This window comes from Pollachius pollachius (genome assembly GCF_949987615.1).
Source record: "Pollachius pollachius genome assembly, chromosome: 14".
Classification (NCBI taxonomy): domain Eukaryota; kingdom Metazoa; phylum Chordata; class Actinopteri; order Gadiformes; family Gadidae; genus Pollachius; species Pollachius pollachius.
Window position 1 is genome coordinate 5,367,267 of NC_136947.1, and position 20,273 is coordinate 5,387,539.

At 43.3% G+C, this 20,273-nt stretch overlaps 1 protein-coding gene across 1 annotated transcript; it reads left to right on the plus strand.

Moving 5' to 3' along the window:
• Nucleotides 1-695: 695 nt before the first annotated feature.
• LOC307085697 (vasoactive intestinal polypeptide receptor 1-like) lies at nucleotides 696-18,758 on the plus strand (the record flags this gene model as incomplete). Its single annotated transcript, XM_079750563.1, has 12 exons — nucleotides 696-798; nucleotides 4,939-5,046; nucleotides 8,442-8,542; nucleotides 9,374-9,471; nucleotides 9,914-10,046; nucleotides 11,364-11,517; nucleotides 13,595-13,655; nucleotides 13,988-14,057; nucleotides 14,255-14,349; nucleotides 15,797-15,926; nucleotides 16,426-16,467; nucleotides 18,612-18,758. 12 exons carry the CDS (start codon nucleotides 696-698, stop codon nucleotides 18,756-18,758), a joined length of 1,242 nt encoding a protein of 413 aa, XP_079606689.1.
• Between the last annotated feature and the right edge of the window lie 1,515 nt (nucleotides 18,759-20,273).

A 20,273-nucleotide genomic window follows, 5' to 3' on the forward strand; every position in this document is an offset into this window, starting at 1 on the left:
TTAACTGAATTTAGAAGTGGACTTTAAAAGTGTCAGTATTCAAACCCCTACTTTTAAATGATAGGAAATAAATTAATTTACAACAACAACCAATAGGCCATAACGTAGATGGTTTCATGGCTTAATTGCCACCCTGGGTCTAAGGCTCAATATGCTTTGTTATATTATTGATTATTAATGTAGGATGATATTCAAAATAATGCAATTGCTGCGGTGGTACCTGTTTTTGCACCTTTAGCCAACGCAACGATATACGAAATACGTGCCATTAAAGGAGTATTGGGTAGGGCATGTTACTATAAGAAACAGAAACGAAAGAGAGTGCATTGAACTTAGTACCTTCAGCTGGGAATAAAACATTTCATCTTTCCTTGAACCTTGCAGAAAAAATGTCAATACATTAGAAGAAACTACACATTTAATGAATAATGACAAAGGACACATCATGGACATGGAAAATTTATTTAACTTTAAAACCATCACTTGCATTTCTTCTTCTTGGTCACTGGCGTTGAATTGTTTAGCCTACACTTAAGTTAAAGCTAGGGTCAGGCCATGTGGACTAACCCAGCCATAGTAACCTACATTTTGAATGTATTCAACCCCAAAAACTCCCAACCCAGCCTTCAGGCATCCCTCCAAAGTCTGTCTGCAATGAGCTGAAGGATTTCTCCCCCTTCCAGGTAGCGGTGGCAATGCACCCAGACTGCGCCATCATTTCCCATCACCTGCGGAGCCGTGAGATCTGCCTCCAGACAAGGGAGAGCGAGGAGCAGAACAATTCGAGCAGCCGCAAAGGTTCAACAACTTACCTCTAACACTCGAACATTGAGTTGTTTTTCAGGGTTACAGTGACACACACACCCACACACACACACACACCATCATGCACTAGCAAGATCATTAATTAATACAAATAGAAGAAATGTATTGGAGGGGAAATAGTTTTACAAACACATTCATTAATTAAAGAACAATCACTACCTTTCATATGGACACACACACACGCACACAGACACACACACACACACACACACACACACACACACACACACACTCTCTTTTGTAGTGAATGAGGTGGGCGAGTGAGTCAATTTGAGTGAGGAGGTGAGGTTATCTTTTGATGTATTGATTGTTTAATCCTCCCTGTTACACAAGATTAATATTTGTTACACTTTAATTAATAGCCCAAGTTGAGTTGAATTGATATTCTATCATGATAATATGAAATAAGAGTTGCTTCTGAAGAAAGAATTCATGTAAAAAAAAGTGTCAGGTGTCAAAATCTAAATTGACTACATTATACTACATTACACTTATATTAATTTGTATTCCATTTAATCATTTTCAAATGTGTGTAAATGTATTCATTTAATAGCTCACACATACCTCAAATATGTGTCTTTTAGTTTCAAATAGGATGTGTTTTCTAGGCAGCAAGCAGCTCTAGTGTGAAACACTTCTAACCTCTTCAGTCTCACCTCAATCAGGATTAAAGAGTTAATCACTGATTCTTCAGTGGCTCTGGAGATTGGCCAGAAACTGCTTCTTGCACTAATTCACTGACTCATCCGATAGAGCACTGCCTATTGTGAGAGTACATACACATACTTAAGGTGTCTTTGGACATTTCTGACATAAGGTTAAATCAAATGGCTATTATTTGGTATTTTTTGAAGAGAATTTTTTTTAACCAACTACTCTATTGAACAAGGAATGTATTTATCTCGCGTACATCTGCAAACATGCATGCACACACACACACACACACACACATACACACAACATAGACACTCAAATGGGTTAGGATTCAACATACTGTATGCCCTAATGTATTAGAATTTCAGTTCTATCAGTTCAATTTTACAAAAAGGTTAATACTTCTGCAACAACAACAACACAGTCATCCGTTATCTATTTTAACAAAGGAATTAACAAAAGCATCATTGACCTATTCAGACCTCAGTGTGTTGTGGACATTTTAACTGGAGATTGCCTACTAACACAAGATCCATAGTCCATAGCCCAAGTGCTCAAGTTTATCACTTACCTCAAGGCAGTCAGTTCTCAATGTAATAAGTGGTGGTTGCGTTGGCTGGGGGGATGAATGGGATGAGTTGGCACCAAACAGGGGCATGCATTTGTGTGTTAGGTGCATACTGTTAGGTGCTCAATACATACACGCATATAAAACACAAACAAATAAAACAATTGCACACAGAGACACTCCTACACACCACCGTTACAACCACAACATGCGCATACATAAATAGAGTGCAGTGGCTCCTTTGTGATGCCCACAGAGGATCAGATGTAACCCAAGAGGAGACAAGGCTTTGGTAGCTTTAGTCTGTGTTGGAAGTGTTAGAAACACAGAGGAGGACGGCCACGATATCCAACGGTTTTCTTTAGGGAGCACATTCTAGTGGCTGCGTTCGCCTTCATCCTGACAGAAATAAAGCCTACCAGGACCGCCTACGATGTTCCTTATTTTATTAACTCGTTCCTCTCAAACCTCCATTTTACACACACACACACCTCACACACACATACAGACACACACACACGCACACATATACATCGGTTCAGTGCCACTTCAACTGCCCTTTCATCCCCCGATCCAACGCAAACTCCAGCCCAAAGAGGACCCCCAAAGGGGATGGCGTTCATGTTGACTAAGGTATTCATTTATACATCATTTTATAGGGTTGACCCTTACCCTGACCCCTATGCTATGCTGTACATTTATGTCATTACTGCATTAACTAATATCCATTTATTAAGTAAACCATTACTCAACTGTTAATGAACTGTTAGGTAATGCTGCATTTACTAGTGCTAACTAATGCTTAATTAATGTACCCTTACTGTTTTTCCCTTAATGTGTTTACCCTTAATGTGTTTCCAACGCGTTCGATACACATGCTTTGTTCTGCTATCAATTTGACATGATGTGAACATTTATTTTTACCGATTATCGATAAATTAAATTATTGTTTTTACTCAAATGGAACATTTCTTTGAACAATGAAAATACATCCGAAACACACTCACTTACTTGGATAATCATTTACAATCACATCTGTCACATTCTTTGATCATAAGCATGATGCAATGCAAATGCCACTTCATTCAGATTGTGACACACACACACACATAAAGATAGTAACCCGAAAGCATGTTTATTCCACTATTCATGCATCCCATAGTATCATACAGTGCCAAAATTAACTAAAGGAATACTGAGTTACTATACAGAACTGAATTTGAATTTGAAAATCAAGGGACATTCTTTTCTATTACAGAATACTGAAATAACTCAATTGACAGTGTTTTTTTATTTAGTTGTTTTCAGTGTTAAATGCAGTACGTTTGTACGTTTTACTTTCCATCAATCTGGCAACTCTGTTGCTGCAAGACTTGAATGTCTGACATTTATTTTAAGCACTGAGTCAAAAAGTAGGTCACGATCCGTTTTAATCGACATGGCAGGGTGACAATTCAAATGAGAATTATAAATATACCACACCATGCATTTGGGCCTTTAGGTAAAGTTTACTTCTGCTGTTGCATTTCATATTAATTTAATAGGAATTAAAATAGTCCCACGGCCACTTGTGTGTGTGTGTGTGTGTGTGTGTGTGTGTGTGTGTGTGTGTTTGTGTGTGTCTGTTGTGAGTGAGTATTGTTGCCTGAGAGTGCGTGTGTTGTTAGTGGTCTTGTCTTTTGACCTCCGGAGAAGCCACAAGAGAAAAGACATACCACCAACAAAGAGCAAACATGTGAGACACCAAACACACAGATGTGAAGGAAACCCAATTTCTCCTCTGTAATCCACCTGAGACCCAACCTTGAGTCACATAGCGGCCCCGTTCTACCCAGAGCTCGGTGTCACACACCGGGTACCAGAGGGACCTGACGACCTCCTTCACCCATCGATGGAGCTGTTGACCCAGACACCAGTTCAATAAGGACTGAAGTGAACTGCTGATTGGCATATCCCAAACTCTGTTATTTTATATTATTTAGCCCTTTGCTCCTCTTGGGTGAATAGGCCGCTGACACATATCCTCCCTTGGCTTTTCGAACAAGCTCTTCCCAGTTGGCTTCCCAGTCCAGCTGTTCTTAGGGCGACCTCTTTTCCTTCCATTCCATTTCAGGGCTTGTCGGGGGATGTTTGTGGCAGGTTTTTCTGAGGGGGTGGCCAATCCAACTACACGTTCTCTTTCAGATTTGTAAGTCTATGGGCTCTTGGCTTGTTCTTTTCCACATGTCCACATTGTTGACGTTGTCTTTCCACCAGATGTCCAATATGACATCTGTAAAAACCCACCGAATATTGCACCATAGGTTTTTATTTTAGATCTATTTTCTCATTTGCTTTGACGTTCTTGAATCCCTGCAGTTCTGTCATTTTTGCATAGACCTACAGCCAATCAGAGCAATGAAACACATCACCTGCAGCCATCTTGGTTGTATCTGAAAAAGCTTCAACGTTGCTCCCATAGGGCGCGCCTCTTTACAGGCGTCAAAATAAACCCGCCCCATTTTAGATAATCGGTTGTGATTGGCCCAACCCGGGCCAGGTCTGCTGGAAATCAATCTGACCGTGAGGGGGAGCGTATGCCAGAGCAAATAAAACATGAGCTCGAGATTCACCTGGTTCCCTGGCTACCTATTCTCATAACAGTGACTCAAATCCCCTCCACACATGCACGCACGCACGCACCATGCACGCACGCACGCACGCACGCACGCACACACGCACACACGCACACACGCACACACACACACACACACATATACAGACACACACACAGGCACACACACACATTTACAGGCACAGACATGAATAAGTCAACAACTGAGTGGGTGACAGAATGAGCATTTTATCTTTGACTTTTGGGGTGTAACGTTTTTGCGTGTCTGTCCTCCCAGGCTGTGAGACCCAGTGGGATGAGGTGCGCTGCTGGTTCAACGTGGGTGAGGGCCAGGTGGTCAACGTGTCCTGTTCCGATATCTTCCAGCACTTCTCTGCCGGTCAAGGTCAGTGGTTTCAGCTTTCGGGGGTTGGTGGGAGATGTATTCATAATTCATAATTCAACTCGATTTACCCTTTTGCTGTGGTTGAGCAGTGGAAAGGGAAAGTGGCAGAGTACGCATTCTTGTTCCTTTCCGGAATATACAGAAATTCTCATCTTTACCTTTGTTTTGTATCCTGGTTGCTGATAATATACAATACAGATTCAACCCAATTTTATCTCCTTCTAGAACTAAGTATTGAGAGTGAAAACTGAAGAAAAAACTCCTCTAAACACGCATAATCAATCACTTCCAAACAAATCAATTAATTTACAAATTTCTTTGATAAAAGTCACAAAATGGATTCCCAATGTCATGTCATCCTTCACGCCTATAGGCAGAAATGTCAGCTAACATGCAGGCGATCTGAGATTTCTAGTGGCTGTGTCCTGATGTTTGTTCAAGTTTAAAGCTATTTGCATGGGTTAACACATCTGTGAGTATGCTTTTTATATTAGTTAAACGTTTTCCAGGTGGAAATACCAGAACACACAACCATGTAGGAATTAAATCTCTCTCTCTCTGATCATACAGGGGGCCAAGTGCCACAAATCTAATTTCCACCTGATGACATTTCCCTTTATTATGTTATAAGGGATAAAATCCCATTCTGGGTTTTTAGAAGAATGCTACTCAGCTGGCACCAACCCATCCAACTGCACACATGTACAGTGTTCATGCCAGACAGGGTTATTGACACTCTTAGGGAGATGGAGTGGGAGGTGCAGGAGGCTGTTTGATATTTTAAGAGTCAAGTGGATTGCCGGCGGGGACTCTGTGTTTCGTGTACGTTGGAGCTTCAAGTGTTCAATGATCAGTAGCTTAGATGCCATCTGGATAAACAGGGGCAGAGCGAGATGGAATCAACATGGATGGTGATGAGTCAATATAACACACCAGGAATAGATCCAATGTCAACTCCCCAGGTTTTGGTTCAATCCTAGCTGTGTGTTTTACTTCTAGCGGATTTCATACGAAGGGGGTGCGTGTGGGTGGTAGAAGGGCGATAAAAGGAGATCTCCTTCTAGATATGCAAAAAGAGATCTCCTTCCAGATTTGTAAAAGGAGATCGCCTTCTAGATATGCAGGAGATCTCCTTCTAGATTAGTAGAACAAAACCTCATTTTAGATTGGAAGAGGGAGATCTCATTATAGATTTGTATAAGTAGAACTCTTCTAGATTTGAAGAGGGAGATCTCCTTCTAGATTGGCAGAAGGAGATCCCCTTCTAGATTTTTTGAAGGAGATCTACAGTCTACCCCAGGTTCTGGAGGTCTTTGATTCTGTCCCACGGTCCTTGCTGTCAGACTGCCAAAAAGCTCAGAATTGATATTTTCCTCTGGCTTTGTATTTTCCTCTATAGTGATAGGTTGATCTCCTGGGGCTCGATGGTGTGCTTTTGCACGTGCAGTCTCTCACAAACATAAACACACACACACACACACACACACAGGATATCTGTCACCAGCGGGGTGTGCAGAAGGCAGCCTAATTGTGGACCACAGCCACCTAGCACACAGACTGTTCTCCCTGTATCTGGCCCACGATGCTGCAGCATGGCAGCGTGCACCACCAGACTTTAGGACATTTGTACCAGCAGGCCATCGGGCTTCTCAACTCATTGACCTCATCATTCCACTTTGTTTATGTAGTTGATGTTTATCTTATTTTATCTTTATATGACTACTGCTTTTATTGCGTCTGGAGCTGACAACACATTTCATCATACCGTTGACCCTGTGTAAACCTACAAATGACTTATGAAACAGAAACTTAACTGAATACACACACACAAACACACACACACACACACACAGACATAGTAACACATCCATATAAAAATAAACTAATCAGTGCACACATACGTACGCCCTTGCACACACACACTCCCAGACGTCAAAGGCGTCGCACAGGCACACACCAAACCTGTGCACAATGTTTGGTTATGTCTGTGTTTGTATGTGCAGCTGTTTGTGCTGGAGCACAGTCACAGAGACACACTTGATTGGCTGCATTCTGTCTCTAAATGCTGAAATCAGGGGAAAATGTAAATAAATCCAATTCTTCCTGGCCACGAATATTTACAGGGGAAAAACAAGCCACATGAAGGCAGTCCTTCTACCGAATCATTTCTCCCCTCGTTTATGGAAAACAAGAAATGTCAGATTTGTTGGCAGTTTTAGTGTAGAACTCGCCAAGAATATCAATTGGTTTGGTGCATGCTAAAACAATATTAGAACAACTTCTAGCAGGTTCTACACCATGTCAACCCCCCTTGGTCCTAGCTTAATTGAACCTGGACATATCTGTAGTCAATACTGATCGACTATGATTTCAATAATGTTTACTGGAATACCATCCTATAACAGACATTTTCTACAAATACTAAATGCTGGATGAGCTAGGCAAGTTGACGTCACAAAGCTAGTTAGAGTGGACAGAACACTGTTGAGTTATCTTAGTTCTGAAAGTTTCCCGCCCACTACCTTGGAAGGGGCTCAGACTTACACATTGCGACTTTAAGACAGCAATCCCAAGGGGTTGTGACCTGATGCTTCATAGGTGTCATTTAAAATGTTCCCTTAGAAATGTAACTGTTTTCTTGTGGTACTCTCAGAGCAAAAATCCTAAAATGTTTATTCAAACAATACTCTCTCTCTCTCTCAGCCTTAGTCCCTCCATCTCTCTCTCTCTTTGCTTCTATTTAATCTGACTCGTTTTCAGTCTCTCTGCATCTCTCTCTCTCTCTCTCTCTCTCTCTCTCTCTCTCTCTCTCTCGGGACAGCATCGGAGCCTGTTTGCACAGCTCAGCGCATGTGTGTCGTTACAACTCTAACACCACTGGATACAAATGACGACCATTCCCTCTGTCAATATACATAAGAAAAGCTAAACAAACAAACTATCGTTTGAGTTTGGAGAAGGTAACATGATTCAGAGATGATTGCTACTGTGTAGTAGAACAGTGTGCAAACATTGTGCTCAGGGATATCGCTTTTCTTAAGATGCAGAGAGAAAAAACAAGCAAGCAAACTGCAGTTCGAAGCTACAAAACACTGGGTTCTATTTGCGATCAACCGAACAGCAGAGGACTTGCATTTTTACATTCACACAAATTAGATGAATGAAGTTAACCAGACACGCATGCATGCAAACACACACACTCACTCACTCACTCACTCACTCACTCACTCACTCACTCACTCACTCACTCACTCACTTACTCACACACGCACACAGAAATGTAAGGAATCAAAATAGATACGGTAGAAAATGTCTGAGCAGGTACACCGTTGTTGACTTGTCGAGCGCTCTCCTAGCAGCTGATATAGTACGCAACCCATCCCCCCCAACACCAGGCTACGTCTCCAGGAGCTGTACTGCCGAGGGCTGGATGGATCTCTCTCCTCCCTACGAGGAGGCCTGTCTGTTCAGCCATGACGAGGGACCTGAGTCTGAGGTACGAACCACCTACCATCTCACACACCCTGTCCATAGAGCGCCGGGCCATCAGGACGCCTTTTAAAAAGGTTTGTCAGGATGTGTGTGTGTGTGTGTTTGTGTGCGTGTGTGTGTGTGTGTGTGTGTGTGTGTGTGTGTGTGTGTGTGTGTGTGTGTGTGTGTGTGTGCCTGCGTGCGTGTGTGTGTGTGCGTGTGTGCGTGTGTATGTGATTGTGATTGTGAGAGAGAGGGTTTGAAATGTGAAGCACGTTTGATACCAATGTCTAATAATATGCAGTGTTGACATCCTTCGGTACGTCTTCAGTCATACAGATTCCAATCACATTCGAATCCTTATTATAAACGTGAAGAGACAAATGTAAATGCATGAAGCCTCTAAACGTTGAGATGCATGCAGCAACTATGTTCCCTGCTTTAAATATTCTGAGCTGTTTTTCATAGTCGCATTCGAACGCTGTCTCGGCACCTTTCTCCGGCAACTCTTCCCCACCTCTGAAGGCTCTATATGCCCTCACTGATCATCTCAATGTATGTCAGCCTGTGTACGGTATCTCTCAGTGACTCTGCTTACCTTGAGGTTCCCTCGTCCTTTTCCTTATGACACTTAAGTCTAAATTCAAAGTCTCTCTCTCTGTATCTCTTCCCCCTCTCTCTCTCTCTCTCTCTCTCTCTCTCTCTCTCTCTCGCTCTCTCTCTCTCTCTCTTGCTCTCTCTCTCTCTCTCTGTATCTCTTCCCCTCTCTCTCTCTCTCTCTCTTGCTCTCTCTCTCTCTCTTGCTCTCTCTCTCTCTCTCTCTCTCTCTCTCTCTCTCTCTCTCTCTCTCTCTCAGACCATTTTTCTGTCAGCGTTCAGGAAGGTGTACACTGTGGGCTACGCCACCTCTCTGGTCTCCCTCATCACGGCGGTCGGGGTGTTCACCGTCTTCAGGTACCGCCAAGGACTCCTCCAGCGTTGGGTCGGTGGATAAATGGATGCAAATAACATGGCTGTGAACATGTTTTCCAGAAATTATTCTGTGACTTATGTGCGTGTGTGTCTGTTTGTCCATGTCTGCATGGATGTGTGTGTGTGTGTGTGTGTGTGTGTGTGTGTGTGTGTGTGTGTGTGTGTGTGTGTGTGTGTGTGTGTGTGCGTGTGTGTGTCTGTGTGTTTGTCTATGTCTACATGTATGCATGTATGTGTGTGTGGTGTGTGTGTGTCTGTCTGTGGCTGTTTGTGTGTGTGTGTGTGTGCGTCTGTACATATTCATGTGTTTTTAAGTGTATATTCATGTGTGTGCATGTATTTATGTTCGCACATGAATGAGAGTCTGTGCATAAGTGTGTATTTATATGTGTGTGCGTGTGTCCTCCTTTATCTCCATCTCCAGAAAGTTCCACTGCACCAGGAACTACATCCACATGAACCTCTTCTGCTCCTTCATCCTGAGGGCCAGCGCCGTCTTCATCAAAGACGCTGTGCTGTTCGCCGACGAGACTCTGGACCACTGCTCCATGTCCACAGTAACCACACACACACACGCACGCACGCACATACGCGCGCACGCACACTCACACGCACTGTCTTTGTGTCTCTCTCTCTGTCTCTGTCTCTGTCTCCCTCTCTCTCTCTCTCTCTCTCTCTCTCTCTCTCTCTCTCTCTCTCTCTCTCGCTCTCTCTCTCACACACACACACATTCATACATACACACACACACGCAGGCACACACGCACGTAGGCACATCATTTTGGTCACTTGGTAACAAACATGATTCATGACGTATGTACATATTGTTGAAAGTTCAGTTGTCCGTTTAATTGACAAAGGAAGGAAAGGCTATTCTCAGAGAGGTAGAGACAAATAGAGATTGAAAGAGAGAGAAAGAGAAAGAGAGAGAGAGAGATTGAGAGAGAGAGAGAGAGAGAGAGAGAGAGAGAGAGAGAGAGAGATAGAAGGTTGACGTCTGATGATTAGCATTAAGAGCCTGAAATAGCAGATCTTATAGATTCATAATCTGCTCGTGGGACATTTATACCGCTCACCAGATTTGAGTGTTTTCTGCAAAAGCTAAAATACATGTGAGATGAACAGTAGTGGAAGATATAATGAAAGCAATGTTACTCTGTTCATGTTAGCATCATTTTAATCACTTTAACCTTAATCTGAGTGGATCAGAGAGGCTGCAACACGGTAAAGAATATGTTGTAATCCTATTGTTCAAACATGATCTAAGTGTTCACCCAAAGACTTGTTATTATGGTCTGTAAAAGCCCTCATAGTCGATGAAAGAATCACGTTTACCATGGGCATTTATTCTATTATTCTATCTATTTATTCTATTTTGTATTTTTCCTATTTATTTATTTTCAGGGTCAAACATCAGGAAACCAGCCATCTTGATTCCCCACAATATTCCCTTTCCATCCTACTTCACTCAAACAGTAACTATTTCTCATAAAGGGGTTAAAGAATGGATTTTCTTATTCTTTAATAACCAAAGAGCCATCACATGAGTCACTTTGATTCTTTCTGTGAATGCCCCTGGAGGTAAAACTGCAGCTACTGTTGCAGAACGCTGACATGTGGAGCACAACAGCCTCAAAACACACAACGCAAGATAGGCTGGGGTGCATCGGACGCAAGCGCGCGCACACACACACACACACACACACACACACACACACACACACACACACACACTTAATCCACCCCATTAACTGTGCAGTTTATCCACCATAACTGGGGGCCTTGTCGTTGTTGTTGTTTGATGCCGTTGTCGTTGATGTTGTGGCTGTTGTTGATGTGGATATGCGTACCCCTATCCTCCCCTCTGCATCCAGGCGACCTGCAAGGCGGCCGTGGCCTTCTTCCAGTTCAGCATCCTGGCCAACTACTTCTGGCTGCTGGTGGAAGGGCTGTACCTGCAGACGCTGCTGGCGCTCTCCTTCGTCCCCCAGAGGAAGTACTTCTGGGGGTACATCCTTATCGGATGGGGTGAGTGACAACCTCTTTGGGTGTGTGTGAGTGTTTGTGTGTGTGCATGCGTTTGTGTGTGTGTGTGTGTGTGCCTGTGTGGGTATGTGTGTCGGGGTGTGTGTGTGTGTGTGTGTGTGTGTGTGTGTATGGGTGTGTGCATGTGTTTGTGGTTTTGTCTGGGTGTGCTTGTGTGTGTGTATGTGTGTCGGGGTGTGTGTGTCTGTGTGTGGTGAAGGGGGACCCATTATAATAATGCACAATTTCATGACCTGTGGCCTGTACTGCCGATCTCTTTTAGCGTCGCTGTATCACCATGGTGACTTATGCTCTCAACCAAACCTGGTCGGGAGCAGGTTTTCAGCAAAGTCTATCGGATTAGATTGGCGTGCGCTGCTTCCTAGCCCCTCCTTTGACAATGGCGTCACCACTTGTGGGTGTTCCCGTGGACCTCGGAGCCCGTATCGTGCAGGGGTCTCTCCGACAGAGGCTCTTTCGGGACCGATCCCTTGGCATTGCCTGAGAATATTCTTTATGAGAGATACAGGTTCTCATCAGAGGATATTCGCTATTTGATCGTCCTTGTTGGACCTTATGTAGACAATGCTTACTGTTGCGCATTGTGTCCCCCTGAGAGAGTGGTAGGGTGGAGGTAGCGTGTCAGTCTTCAATTTCTGCGCGGGGGTTTCGTCTCCCAAGTGACGCACATTTATGTGAAGCTTAAAAAGTCCCAATTCTCATGCATATGGAATACTTATTCCCTTAAGGTTATGGAATTATATTTTTGTGCTTATTTCGAACCTGAACCCATATTTTCAAGGCTGTGCTGGCACTACATATATGGGGGTAAAAGGCATGATGATAGACCGGCGAGATTTGAACCCCGGTCGTTGGCGTTCGGGTCTTATACTAATCCACTATGCCACCGCCGCTACCTCTCAGCGGTTGAAAACATATGCAATACATTTCTTACATAGGGTGTATTTAAAGTGAATTCCCTAAATTATAGAATAAGGCAAGTTGGACATTGCTGATGCATTTTTAAATCATCATCATCATTCTATTGGGATTAATGGCGAACAATTCTGCATTTGGCATAGTTGTTTTTTAGACAATATGCAGAATCTTTTCACTTATATGCATTTATATAGACTGCTTGATCTATCCAGTTTGTAAACGTGAGTAAAATGACGGGATAAACTCCCCTTTCACGTGAACACGCATTGAACCTAAAGCGGAAACCCTGGCTCGACCAATCGAATCCTAAGTGAGCTTCGTAGTACCATTTAACTCTGATCGCAAGTTGCGTCTCTGTCGATCCAGGCTTTCCCAAGAAAGCCTGGATCGACAGAGACCCAAGAAAGCCTGGGTATGTTCAGCGAGGATCGTAGTATACCCCACTGCTCTGTCCATTTAGCATTTGAAAGCTGTTTTTGGTGAATAGACTTTACACATGGAGTACTATTGTTGAACATACTTTACATATACTTTCAGTTTTACAAAATAATATTGTTTAAAGGAAGACCGAAACCCAGCTGTTAGAGCTGGGCCTCACCCACTATCAACCTAAAAAACATAACCCAAACTCGCAGATCACTACCGGATTTGGTAGTGATTTATCAATGTGGTAGCCTGGCTCCGCCCACCTAAGTACTTCCGCTCAATTTGAATGTCCCTTCAGTACTGCGGAATGTTAGTGGGTTTTCTCCGTCCAAATTTTCTGCGTCCAATCAGCGAACAGAAGGAGTGGCTGAGAACAATACCGTTATAGTCAGCTCTCGTTGACGGACATCTTCACGCAGGGTGTTTGGTTTGTTTGCAGCCTGCGCGCAACATGATTCCCGGCCAAACGTTAGCGAATGGTTATGGCAGATCCAGAGTGGCACTGGGCAGATCCAATAGTTCGAGAGTCTGGTACGACCAGGCTATCAGTGTGGGGTGTCCCCAAATGTTTGTAACACTTTGTGCATTCAGGTGGAGATTGGACAAGGATCAATCCAAAGCATCATGTAGCCCGCTACATCACATTTCATCTGCAATAAACTGCATTAGGGTTGGCTTTCCTTTGACCTTAATGGTTTTGTTTTAATGTTTGTAGGGCTGCCGTCCATAGTTCTCATCATATGGGTGTTGACCAGATATCTTTATGACGACAGAAGGTAGGTTTTTCACAGAGTGTACATCCCATGTCCATCTTACTCCAATGTATCATCTGATATGCTATATCATATAACATTGGATGTACAAACACAATAAAGCTGCTACAAAACAAAAAAATAAAATGATTCTTTCCACATGAAATGACCAGCATTAATTTCTAACCCTTTTTTTGGCCCATTGTCCTCAATCTCAAGGGTTACAGAGGTTCAAATAAAATCCTATTAGAAATTAGCATGTTGGAAGCCTTTTATCTTGCGTTTTATCTTCATTGTCACTTAAAAAACGTGATCTGACTTAAATCCCAAAAAAGTGCATTGTTTATTTATTGCAGTTGCTGGGACGACACGGACCATGTCGGTATTTGGTGGATCATTAAAGGACCTATCACACTCTCCCTTCTGGTGAGTAGCAGCTAGCATGAGTCTATAACATTCCTCAATTATCCTCTTTCATTCATAAACCCCTGTGTGTGTGGGTGTGTATGTGTGTGTGTGTGTGTGTGTGTGTGTGTGTGTGTGTGTGTGTGTGCGCTTGCTCTTGTGCATGTATGAGTATGTGTGTGTGTGTGTGTGTGTGTGTGTGTGCATATCTAATCCAGGTGAACATAGTAATCTTCATCAGCGTAATCCGAACTGTGGTTTACAAACTGAAGCGTCCGGCTATTGGCGGGAGCCAGGACACCGGACATTTCATGTGAGTAGAAAACCTGTCAATTGCTCCTGATAATATTCATAATCTCCCCCATAGATAAAATTGTAATGCATTTGAATCTATTCTTGTGCAGAAAGGGTATCAGTGCATACTCTTAAATTCAACCAACAATCAGTGCCAGCCATATGTCCCAAATCGATCAAATACATTTGCAGAGAGAGAGCGATTGAAATGTGGCCCTCAGTCCCAAAAACAATACAAGCTCCATTAAGGCAATACAGGGTTGTTGCTTCAGTTGTACAACAACCATAACCTCTGAGTATCCCAGAATCTGAGGGTTCCTTAGTATTTTCAAAGAAAATCAAAACAACCTTGTTTCCGAATCCCTTAATAAAAGAACAAACTAATCTGTCTGTGTTCGCGTGAGGGAATCTGCTTCCTGGAATGTTCTCAGAATCATGTCAGCGTTTTCCTAAATCCTTCTGCTAGAAGGATGGTTAACGGTTTTGTTTGTGTCTTGCTAAGATTAATAAAATGGATTAGACACTAAGAAACTGATTTGTGTGTGTGTGTGTTTGTGTGTGTGTGTGTGTGTGTGTGTGTGGGGGGGGGGGGGTTAACCATAATCCCTTAACCTTAATCTTTTTCAATGATAAATCTCTCTTTTTTTTTCTCTGGTTCTATATCCTACCACAAATACTACTACTATTACTACTACTACTACGACTGCAACTATTAATACTACTACATCTACTACTGCTCTTAATATTTCATGGATAATTACTACTGTCATTGAATTAAATTAAATTGTAATTGCATAGCGCTTCATCCCAGGCACAGTCTCAAAGGGCTTAACCGGCCGTACGTTTATGAGACCCGCCTAGCCCTAGCCCCCCATAAGGCAATAGCAAACTCCCTTAGGCAAGAAGGAATCATCATAATCGTCATCATAACGTGTTTTTAGTGATTTGGGTTATTATGTCAGTGTCAGTTTCCACAGTTTCCACTCTGCATCAAAGCCTTTATGTGGGTTATGCAGTTTTTTGGGGAAAAAGACAACAAATCAAAAACATTGGGCTATCGATTTGGCCTTGAGGCTTGACTCACAACACGCACATGCACACACGCACACACACAAACGTGTCTGCCCTCCCCACACTGCGGGGGAAGTTTTTGTGGTGGTCTAATGTTTAATGAAGGAGTCGTACATTTACAAAATATAAAAATACCGGCCCATTCAGATTATGTTGTGGGTGGAGGGGTAGGTGAGTGTTGACCTGCACGAGTTTCACTACTAGTCCTGTAAATGACGGATAGATGTTAATTCCAGTTTCACTCAGAGCTTTCAGGCAATACTTCTCCTTTTTTCTGCTCTCTCTTTATTTGTGGTTTGTCTCCACCCTGTCTAACAGTTTCTCTCTCTCTTCTGCTTATATTTCTCTCTCTCTCTCTCTCTCTCTCCCCCCCTCCATGTCTCTCTGCCTCCCAGGAGGCTGGCTAAGTCCACGTTGTTCCTGATTCCTCTATTTGGGATGCACTACACCGTGTTCGCCTTCCTGCCGGAGGGCACCTGCCTGGCAGCCAGACTCTACCTGGAGCTGGGCCTCGGGTCATTCCAGGTGGAATAGACTCTGTCTCTGTCTCTCTCTGTCTCTCTCTCTCTCTCTCTCTCTCTCTCTCTCTGTCTCTGTCTCTGTCTCTCTCTGTCTCTGTCTCGCTCTCACTCTCTCTCTCTCTCTGTCTCTGTCTCTGTCTCTCTCTCACTCTCTCTCTCTCTCTCTCTCTCTCTCTGTCTCTCTCTGTCTCTCTCTCTCTGTCTCTGTCTATGTCTCTCTCTCTCTCTCTCTCTCTCTCGCTCTGTCTCTGTCTCGCTCTCACTCTCTCTCTCTCTCTCTCTCTCTCTGTCTCTCTCTCTCTGTCTCGCTCTCTCTCTCTCTCTCTCTCTCTCTCTCTGTCTTGCTCTCTCTCATTCTCTCTCTCTCTCTCTCTCGCTCTCTCTCTCTCTCTCTGTCTCTCTCTCTCTCTCTCTCTCTCTCTCTCTCTCTCTCTCTCTCTCCACCACAACACCAATAGGAAGAACCATAACAACATGGGCATTTCTTTTTTTTTTTCTTGCAGGGCTTTGTAGTGGCGATGCTCTACTGCTTCATGAATGGAGAGGTAAGGGTCTCTATGTGGTCAAAGGACAGACCCCCCCCCCCCCTCTCTCTCTCTCTCTCTCTCTCAAATTCAAATTCAAATTCAAAAAGCTTTATTGGCATGACAATTGGTAAACCAAACAGTGTTGCCAAAGCATTACAGTATTACAAATATTACAAATAATAACAATAGTGTATGTTCTGTAACAATATAACATAACATACAGATATACATATGTACATATAGAGAAAAAAAAAAAGTCATAAAATCAATACAATGAAATGCTACATAAAACACATTATAGGTTACTAATAATCAGTAATCAATCAAACAGTGAGGCCTGGTGCTGAAATAAAGCTGAAATAAACTGTCCTGTGAGGACGGAGCTCTCTTTTCTCTCTCCCATTAATATTTGTAGTTGATCTACATGGGAGTTTATAAAATGTGGGTGTTTTTGGCCGAATTTGCTAAAGTATATTTCGTGGACATTTTTGAATTTGGGGCAGTGTAGGAGGAAGTGCTGCTCGGTCTCTACAGCAGCTTCTTCACACTGCTGGCACAGCCACTCCTCTTTGGGCAGCCATGATTTCTTATGGCGGCCTGTTTCTATGGCCAGGCTGTGAGCGCTCAGTCTGTACTTTGTTAACAACACTCTGTGTCTAACATCAGTGACTATGGTCAGGTTGGGGGCCACAGTGTACTGTCTATTTAGGGCCAGATAACACTGCATTTTGCTCTGTGTGTGTGTTTTAGTGTTCCAATGGGTGAGGTAGGTTTGTTTCTGATGTTTTATAATTTGGTTGAGTCTAATTGATATGTTCTCCGACTGGTCCTGAGGCAGAGAAGAGGGGGAACCTGTCTGTGGACAGAGCCTCAGGACCAGCTGAGTGAGAGGACTCCTGTTCATCTCTTGGCTTTGCAGGGCTTTGTGCTGGAAGGATTGGGGGTCACTTTTTTTTAGATGTAGCCAATATTTAATTGATCGTTTTTGGATTTTTAATAGAAGTGGATACTGACCTAATTCAGCTCTGCAGGCGTTGTTAGTGGTTGTCCTGTGTACCTGCAGAATGCTTTTACAAAATTCAGTGTTTGCAATTTCAATTGAATGTTTTTCCCATTGGTCAAAATGTTGGTTTGTTTGTGGGCCCCACACTTCACTTCCATAGAGCAGGATGGGTTCAATAATTGCTTGAAGCAGTTTGAGCCAAATTAGAATTGGAATCTGAATGTAAATTTGTCTTTTGATTGCATAAAAAGCCCTGTGTGCTTTCTCTCTCAGTTCATTGACTGCTGGATTGAAACTTCCAGTGGGACTTATTTTCAGGCCTAAATAATTATATTCTAAACAGTTTTCTATTTTATGTGTTCCTATTGTGAAGTGCAATGTGTTTCCCAGACATCTGGGTCTTTTCTGGAATATCATGGATTTTGTTTTCTTAATGTTAACAGCCAGGGCCCAGGTCTGACAGTAACGGTCTAGTAGGTCTAGACTCTGCTGAAGTCCTTCTTTTGTGGGACTTAACAGGATTAAATCATCTGCGTAAAGCAGGAATTTGATCTTGGTGTTGTGGAGAGTGAGACCAGGCACTGTGGACTGTTCCAGAATGGAGGCCAGCTCATTTATGTAAATGTTGAACAGTGCAGGTGATAGACAGCAGCCTTGTCTCACTCCCCGCTCCTGAGAAATAAAAACTGTTCGCTTGTGCCAAATCTTGATGCCGCACATGTTGTTTGTGTACATTGATTTTATTATGTCATATGCTTTACCCCCTACACCGCTTTGAAGAAATTTGTAAAGTAATCCAATGTGCCAAATTGAGTCGAATGCTTTTTTGAAATCAATGAATTTCAAAAAATTCTCTCTCTCTCTCTCCCTCTCCCTCTCTCCCTCTCTCTCTCTCTCTCCCTCTCCCTCTCTCTCTCTCTCTCTCTCTCTATCCATCTTTCTCTCTGTCTTTTATTCAAATAATTGCCACATTAAGGTTTTTCACTGAATCTTTGAATCTTTTTGTCTTGTTCCATTTAGAGGTATGCACCTCACCAAGGTTATCAAGCTCATTATAGAGCCAGAGTTTCGGGGATGTGTTGGCTGATTACTGTGTGTGTGTGTGCGTCTGTCTGTCTGTCTGTGTGCGTGTGTGTGTGTGTGTGTCTGGTCCCAACAGGTCCAGGCCGAGCTGCGGCGGTGGCTGTGGCGGCGTCACTCTCAGAGTTATTTCTCCACCAAGCGCCCCATCACCCTCACCCAGTTCACCGTCCTGGACCAGCGCGGGCCCCCAAGGGCCTCCCTCAGACACAGCTCTGCTGTGTGACTGTACCATAGCATACCGTACAGTAGCATACCATACTGTACCATACAGTAGAATACCCTACCGTACCGCTCTGTAGCGTAGCATACCATGCATCATACCAACACAAACTGTACTGTAGTATACTTTACTGTACCATACCATACCGTACCCTACCATAGTACATTGTACCGTATCGTACCTTACTGTGACATACCGTACTGTTCCATACCGTTCTCTACCGTACCGCGCTGTAGCATACCATACCAACAAATACTGTACTGTAGTATACTTTACTGTACCATACCATACCGTACTCTACTTTTACATTTACATTTAGGGCATTTAGCAGACGCTTTTATCCAAAGCGACTTACAATAAGTGCATTTGTTACAATAAGTACATTTGTCATAAGAAGTGAAACAATATATCGCTGTCGGTACAGTAAAGATGTTCATAGAACCAAGTGCAAGTATTACAATCGCTAGGCTAACCCATTCCCCGTGTAAAGCAACGATAGCAGCTACTGTAGATGCTACACAATTAAGTACCTTGAATAAGTGCAATGTACAAGTGCCAGGACGTACAACATTCAATGGTGGCTGTGCATTGGTTTCTATGCAGAGTCGAGATGAACTCTGAACAGGTGAGTTTTGAGTCTTTTGCGGAAGCTGGTGAGCGACTCTGCGGTCCTGACATCGGTAGGGAGCTCGTTCCACCACTGAGGTCCCAAAACAGAGACCCTACTACATTGTACCGTATCGTACCTTACTGTGACATACCGTACTGTTCCATACCGTTCTGTACCGTACCGCGCTGTAGCATACCATACCAACAAATACTGTACTGTAGTATACTTTACGGCACCATACCATACCGTACCATACTACATTGTACCGTGCCGTGCCTTACGGTAACATACCATACCGTACTGTTCCATACCTTACAGTACCGTACCACACTGTAGCATACGATACAACATCATACCATATCATGCTATACCTACCCAACATATTGTACTGTACTGTAGCATTCCATACCGTACCCTATGATACCATATTCTGTACCATACCATAATTTACTTTACCATACTATATCACACCATGCCATACCATACTGTACCATACCATACTGTAACATACCATACCGTACTGTTCCGTACCTTACTGTACCGTACCACACTGTAGCCAGCACCAGAGACTGTTATTCTGTGCCTCCCCCCGACCACTCCTACTGATTCTGGACACACAGCCACAGATATGGCAGTAGAGGCGAGGCCGTGCGGAAAGGGAAATACATACAGACAGCTCTGGAGACCTTTGTGTTGGTTATACTGAGCTAGCATGACATTCACGATGTTCCCGTGGATATCATTCAGCGATATTTATTCAGGGCCTTCAAAGCCGTTTAACAAGGTGTGTGTGTGTGTGTGTGTGTGTGTGTGTGTGTGTGTGTGTGTGTGTGTGTGTGTGCGCGCGTGTGCGTTTGTGTGTGTCTTGGCCGCTCTATATGTGCTCATCGTCATGCCCATATAATGGC